Source organism: Varroa jacobsoni, unplaced genomic scaffold, assembly GCF_002532875.2.
Source record: "Varroa jacobsoni isolate VJ856 unplaced genomic scaffold, vjacob_1.0 scaffold_545, whole genome shotgun sequence".
In the NCBI taxonomy this organism is placed as follows: Eukaryota; Metazoa; Arthropoda; class Arachnida; order Mesostigmata; family Varroidae; genus Varroa; species Varroa jacobsoni.
This window is the reverse complement of record NW_019213447.1, coordinates 562,442-570,323: the sequence shown is the minus strand read 5'-3', so window position 1 is coordinate 570,323 and position 7,882 is coordinate 562,442. Positions and strand designations below refer to the sequence as shown.

At 39.1% G+C, this 7,882-nt stretch overlaps 1 protein-coding gene across 1 annotated transcript; it reads left to right on the top strand.

Moving 5' to 3' along the window:
- Window positions 1–511: 511 nt before the first annotated feature.
- LOC147753354 (neuron navigator 3-like) lies at window positions 512–7,581 on the top strand. Its single transcript, XM_086968655.1, has 3 exons — window positions 512–576; window positions 5,418–5,588; window positions 7,474–7,581. Exons 1-3 carry the CDS (start codon window positions 541–543, stop codon window positions 7,579–7,581), a joined length of 315 nt encoding a protein of 104 aa, XP_086824781.1. The 5' UTR covers window positions 512–540.
- Window positions 7,582–7,882: the final 301 nt, after the last annotated feature.

Sequence of the window (7,882 nt, the reverse complement as noted above, 5' to 3'; positions counted from 1 at the left end):
GGTGGGCCAAATTAAAGCCAATGAGTGTTGATGGGGGATGTTGCCAACACAACTGAAATCATAGCAGATCTTCAGTTCATCTCTCTGTAAAGGTACAGTATACTCAATTATTAAGTAGCCAAATGATTCAATGCAATATTTCGTTATCTTATATTCAACAAAATGACTGTGTCAGCAGTAATTTAAGCTTTTCAACGAGGTCTTCGGTAACGCTCTACTGAACGTTTACTCTCCGGCGACATCTGCGCGTAGACAAAAAAAATCAGATGGTATTGTATAAGAAGCATGATACAAATAAGTTGATTCACTGACAGTGATAAAGCAAACAAATCGTTCGAAATAACCTCAAGTAATAGAATATAGTATGGGACCAGTGGACGTTTTCATGCATGGGTGATACCGATCTCATGTTAGTTCGTGTCCAACTGTGTCACTAATACTTTGATCGTGTGCCATTCTAATGGACCCATTAACACAGTACAAATACTTACCGATTCGTTTCAGGTAGAAGGCTGAATTCTCTATTGAACGAAGGCCAACATGGAAGCAAAGTCTCAACAGAAGTCCATCGTTGAGGTATGTAAGACATCAGTCAACAATTTACTATTTACGTATTCTTGGGTCGGCCTATGGACCGATGTTCTGTGTTAATCATAACTGAAGCAGCGTGACCCCAGAGCTGCCGCTAATTGCCGGACTGCGTACCCAGTTTCACATTCTGTCCAAATGACGAATTTGTATATAATCAGTTAAGTCAACCTTTGGGGGGTATAACCTGCATAATTTGATTTAACGCGCCAAATTATCTAGTTCAAGCTAACACACAAACCTGACTCAAGCGTAACGTCTGTAAAACCCTGAACGCCGTACTTATAGTCCTACCAAAGTTCAACTGTTTATAAATGTTTTTTATGCAGCAAATGCATAAATTTGCACACGTTACCCACATGTACCACATGTAAGGCATAGGAAATATACCATTAAGACAGATTAAAGGCTCGAGATATCTAAGACGTTTTGACGCCGTTTTACTTACCACCCACCGATGGAGCCTGTAACATAGTAGCTGAATTTTCCTCGCACGTACACACGTGTACAAGCCGGTTCGTAAACCTTTCAAATGCAAGGGGGCGGTGTTGGGGACTAGACGTGTTGAACGGCATATTCTGCACATAGACTGCAACATTCCTGGTGGCAGGGCTGTTTTCCGCTTATTTGGCGGCTTTTTCCCCTGTGAATTGACTGAAATATCTCAAGGCCTACCCAATAGGTGGCCCAAATGAAGCTGGTTTACGTCCATATAGCAAAGCTCCTATTGTGGTGTGTGCCATGATAGCTAATGTAATGCACCAAAAAATGTCGATGCGTCATATTATTTAAACTTTAGTACAGAACTATATTTAATCTCTTTATATATATATGAGCTTTTCTATATCGAAAAGGACTATACTTCACGTCAAGCAGTGATCATTTCATTTATCGTATCATTTAGCTTTATGCACTATGAAATTCATGGCTGATTATCGATAAAAATGTATCAGGCCGTTTTTAATGTCATCACCAACTGCCTGCTCTAGGAAGCGTGTTTTTTTGAACATTAACAAAGTATAACATATTAGCAGACCCAGCTTGTTTACGGTATGTATCTGGTCTGGCTGACAACATAGCTATCAGAAAGGTTAAAGGGGCGATCAAGTTCTACCTACACCATATCCTTCTCCTCACTCGTTCCCTGACTCCCTTACCGACTCCTCGCTCGTCCAGTGGAATCTATGTGCTGTCTCAGATAACTTTACCACTTTTTTAGTGGAAGTTTGGTACACTTGTAGTTTTAGTGAAAATTCGGTATTTTTAATTAGAAAGCATTGAAGGATATTAGCAGTAAGTCATTTCGATTTAATTGCCTGATTTATGGAAATTAAACTCTGCCGTAATTTCTTCTGTAGATGGAGGGAACGGTGACACTATTTAAAATAGATTATCTGTGGTAGCATAAAGCCACATGGTCTGGATAAAGGTGACTATGCCATTAGCACGGTATCACGCATTCGCGAGATGGTAGATTATCGTGAAAATAGGTGTACCATATTTTTTAGACATGAAAATTACGATTTATTCAATAATTTTGAATATTGTACACGGATCATTAGACAACTTCTAGTGTTTGTTATAAGTTTCCGAGTTAAGGGATCATGATTAGTGTCATTAAATGGCTGACAGAATAAAGAAAATCAGCTAAATTTCTAGCAGCGGTTCTAAAATAACGCCTAACCTTTAATACTAGTAAAAATCCGTCTTTACGTTGATTTACTGTTTTTTGCGAATCCTTATTAGTCTGCGCCTAGATAAGCCACAGTATAAACAAACCAAATTTATTTCTTTCAAAACCGACGAGAAATCGAGTTCAATAGAAGGTCTTATAAAATTTGGTTTTCAGATGACGAGAAGAATCAACCTCATTTTAGATACTAATGTGTTAACGCATCTTTGTATGCCGACACCTAAATTTGGGTTAGGTGCTCATAAAGGCAATCGGGCTATAAAACGTTACCAGAACACCAGAAACGACAAACAAATTAAGTTCGTTTGCACTGTAACGGTTTATAAACAATGTTATACTCTGCCCAACGTCAACAAGGCTTCCAAAGTCAGTGATTATTTTTAACGGAACTACATTAAGATTACGTTAAGGTCTGACGGTTCAGGCAAATAAATTAACTATTATTCATATATGGGGCAGGGGGGGGAGGGGGAGTACGGCGTCAAAAATTGTTCCATCTCTGCTATCCAAGCAATCAGAGTTACTACTGGCTAGCCATTTTGAGTAGTGAACAACCTAAAAGGTTGGTTATCAGAGATATTGTCCGGCTCTCATGCTTCGTTGGTTTTGACAAATAACTACGAATTAGAGAAGCAAACGTTTATTTGTTTGGCCACAGTTTATAGTTACTACATTTGATCGAGCCGGTCGTAGATCAGACCTGAAGAAGAAGAAGAAGAAGAAGACCTCGACGGATTGCTGTTTTGATGAGTGTAACTACTCATTGAGGCCTTTTGGAGATCTCGGATAGCTCCAGTAATCCCCGCAATAGCCGCATGCTGCTCAGTCAGATTTACGGGATTGACATGCGCAATTGGTAGGAGGCTCCAAGGGTTGAGTCTCTTTGATTCGCTTGCCATCAGTCATCTGTGGGAAGGCCTCGTGATTGGTGTACATGCTGTTTTTGAAGTGCCGTAGGCGAACATGATGACAGAGTCTGAAAGTTGATAAGTTTAACGTCGAACGCCGTACAGAAGCATAATTCCGAATTCAGAGCAGGAATTCGAATTAAGCCCTATAGGAATCTACAAGTCCGTTACCTTACTACGTTCGCTTTGTTAGGACGATTGCGCCTCGAATGAATGCGATCTCGTAACATTAAGCCTTCACAGAAAAATTATATGTGTCTTTTTTCTGGAAGAGCTGATGCACAGATAGGTTTGCATTGTTAATGCGACTTTGAAGGAACCCGTTTCGCAACGTACGCTGGTACATTACAGACGCTTAGATACCTCTATTCCGACAGCTCAATCTGGTAAAAAAAGACTGTTAACGATAGATGGATTCTTATGAGAACGGCAAGTCATAGGTGCAGTATCACTCTAGTATTTACAATCGTCGTTGAGAGTAACTGATCTCAACTGGATTTACACAAATAGCTCCTCGCAAGTTCTTCATTCGAAGAAACCATTTCGTGCGAAAGTAATAACAACTAACCACAAATTATAATGAAACAAAATTTACAATGAGGTTCTACAAACGTAATGGACCTATCGATTTTTACCGACATCAAGGGCCTGTTGCTCGCTTTAGCATTTTATCCTTTGGAGTTTATTTAGTAGCAGACATGAAGAACAGGAGCGTAAGCAGTTCGAAGATACTACTGTAAAGCGCTTCATTTACGGGCTCTTGATCTTGTGCATCTTCCGGGCACTATTTTCCAAATCCACATTTTAGGATACTGCACGAATCTCGTGCCAATGGTACATAGATCATATCATTCTTCTCTACCTTGCTAAGTTTCAATGCAAACCGAAAAGCCAGTCAATAGTGTCATGTAGAGCGCTTCGTGAAATTCTATTTGTTCCTAAAGTTTATGAATATGATATGAGCAAACGAATCCAACGCTTTTGACATAATACGTGTTTTTTTTTCGGCAAGTGTTCTTCACCTTCTAGAGACGTTGCACGCTTAAGAAGAACTTGCCATATATTTCAACGATGTATGATTATCTTATTCAACTGGCAGATGCTGTTTGGCGTCCATTTGAACAAATAAATAACAATGCAGATCTTATAACGTATGTTTCCTAAATACCCCCAAAAAATAAGTAAACATCTCATATCCTACGTTGGCTAATGAAGTTGCGACGTAGGATCTTCTTTAAGTGAGAAGGACGCGCTTTTTTCATCATTTCCATTATTAGGCCTGCGACTACACTAACCTATATCATATGGCTTTGCGTTATGAAAATGTTGAGTGAGTCCGACAAAGCCTAGCGCCGAAAATGGGCCTTGTTCGTTATCTTCAAGCCAGCAGCTGTGCATCAGTTTAGCATTACTTCATTAATGTCACACAACACTTCAGGACGCTTCGAGTTGAACAAGTCAAATAGAACGGTGTTTTATTGCGGTTCGATTTAACCGGCCTTAGAGAAAAAGATGTCGCATCCGATTACCCTACATTAAGTAAACTAAATATATCTAACGTCCATTTCGGGAAGTGTTGACGACTTTGATGCAGCGCTCAGTACGTAAAGGGTACCTCCGAGTGCTTGTTCAGCCTTGTAAGCATACATTGAAAATAATAGGGACAAAGTATACTAGAATTTTTCTTGGGGCCATTAATGATGTTAAAGATGATAAAAAGAACAAGCTGTCCTGTTTTTTTAATGCAATTTCTATAAATAACAGTTAAATTTAGTTTAGAATTCGATAGATTTAACATCTTAGAAATTTTTACCTTGAAGATAATATGAAGATCTCAGTTAGTCAATGGCTATATTATAAACACATTGAGCTTTTAGTTGTAGTCTGCTTATATAGAATTTCAGCGATATTTGGGTCTACTAACAATTCGTATCCAGTTGAACCCAAATGATCCCAATTAGAGAATGAATAGTGTGAGAGCAATATCAGTTCTGTTGTTTCTATGATAATTGAATCGCGGCTGTCATAATCATTTACTTTAGAGTTACTTTTAGAAGTTCATTAATATTATGCTGTAACAAACATAATAAAAAAAAAAATGGCTAACAAAGTCAGGGGTCTCTGGTTCGAGCTCCACCAACGACAAAGGCCACGCCATAAAACGCTGACGGATGGAATCACGTGAGAAAACGATATTTAACTGTTTCTACATATTTTGTTTGCTGCAGATCTACGTAGACTGGGCCAACCATTATTTGGCACGGAGCGGCGTTCAGCGCCATCTCGGAGCGCTCGAGACAGACGTTCGCGACGGTATTCTTCTTGCGTTGCTCATAGAGGCTGTCTTGCAATGCAAGGTTCCCGCCGTCAATTTTAATCCTATCACGTCTCAGCACATGGTTAGTTTCTCATTATTGTTCTTTTTGTGGTAGGATTTTTACTATTGCTTCAGCCATTCCAATCCATATTTACGATTTTGTCGAGATTTCGACCTACCAATATCCATTAGGCTGCAATCGATCGTCGAGTACTAAACGATTGAAGATTACTTTTGTAACTGCTAGTGAGAATATTTCTTTACTGTAGTTTGTTTCCATAAAGGTTACAAACCTAACACCTAGCAGGTATGTGCTAGGTTTCTGGCCCCCTTTAAACTTTGTGTTACCAGTTACACATTTTACATCGTCCTAGATCAGCTTTGAAGATGTTTCGTTTCATTTATTTTGGATTCACCCTTTCTCTATTAATTAATTAATTGTAATAAGGCCTCGGGAAAAAAATCACCAAGATCTTTGTATTGTCTACCAGGTCGTCACTAGCCTACTTTTGAACACTAAAACATTCGCATAGATAATAGACACGACGGTGCCCTCACGAAGCCTAGAACGCCTAATGCAACGTCACAATTCACAGAGAACTCATTATCAAACCGCATCCCTCTTATTTCTGCCGAAAGGTAAAGCCATCAAATTTTTCCACCGTCCTCATAGCGAGCTAAAGCTCACATTACAAAGACGTCAGCACGGACGGTCCAGTTTTCAAGTACGCTTTTAAGATGGAAAAACGCAATTTCTCGTCACATAACTCATGAGCTATGTCATAAGTGATGCCAGTGACATCAGTTTCTCGGCCTTTTTCTTTGTTCCTTCCTTTCGTTAGCTGTTATATGTATGTTGTATGTAAACGATTTTTCCCTTAGGGTGATATTGCTTTTTTACGAATAAGGTACGAGCCTTCGACGTTTTACCACATCAGAAACCCGCTTGAACATTACAGCATGACATATAGGCAATATATTTTTTATGTTACACATCATACACAGTATGAGCTAATTTACATCACAGACCCACAATATCGTTTAGAGTAGAATTAGTTAGTGTGATATGCAGGAAACTAGATGTTTGGAGTTTTGCGTCAAACGGCTTTCAGCACGGAACTGACTGCGTATACGCGTAGAGTTGAACGCAGATCACTATCTCAAGAATATTGAAGCACAACAAGCGATAGTAAAGGAACGTATTCAGTACTTTATATACACATAGCTAGGAGACTACCGGAATTTTACAAGTATATACATAGCTGTTTCGCTGAATTCGCTGGCGATTGGTAGTTTTTTCTCAACTGTCTTATTTTTGTCGATCTCACGGTAAGGAATGGCAGGCGAAGCACCGCGATAACAAGTTATACGGGCATATGGTCCTTGAGGGTAGTCAGAGTCTATTTTCCAGCCCCTAATAGACACCGATTGTCAGTAACTTTTGCCTAGGTTGTGCTGTTTAATACAGGATTGTGGTGAATAAGTGCAAGTACGCATTATCGTAAGCAGAGAAAAGATTGATAGTTCTCTATGTAGCCATCATGTTTAAAAATTCCTCATGAATTACTTACGGACCCCGCTCCAGCAATAATTGGGTTGTCTGCAGCAGATTACTGCTCGTCTTCTGCCCGAAGCGGCACAGGGAGACATCTGCAAAGACTAAATCAATTAGCTTGTGTTCGGGGCTAAACATTCTCCTTCCGTGGTAGACTTCAGCGAATCAATACATATTAAGCTGATTGATAGAACTGCAATCTCGCTAAATGTCTTACGAGTATAAACTTGCAAGAAAGTTTTGCCAGGACGCTAAAGCCTGATCTATTGAAGAGATCACCTCCGTCGAAATGGGTTAATTAAAAAAAAATAGTATTAGGCGAATGGAAGTTCGCTTTTTACCTAAGTGCTTTTATTTTAACGGCAGAAAAGAGAGATTGTTACTACTTTGCCTTATTACTTATCATACGCAGGACTTCAAGTCTGGAAAGGTCCCTCAATCGTTGAAAAAACGATATTTATACAGATCGATAGGAACTAATCATCTACGAGCTACTATGGCACGCTCGTACGTCATCTAGCAGGTAAACCCCATTTAAACCAATACTATTTAGCAAAACTGCGTATCTACATAGACTACCATACGTGCTGCAGAATCCTATAACTTAGATGATATGTAAAAGATTAACACTAAAGATAAACACTAGAAAAGATGAGTGATAGTAATATCTATAATTCAGCATTTCCTCGCGCTTTTTAAATAACTTTTTTCCATTTCTGGCAAACAAAGTTGAGCACAAGACGCTTTGAATGACCAATCTGAATTGCTTTTAAATACTAAACTGTCTTAATCGGCGACAAAGTTTAGTTCATTTTAATTTT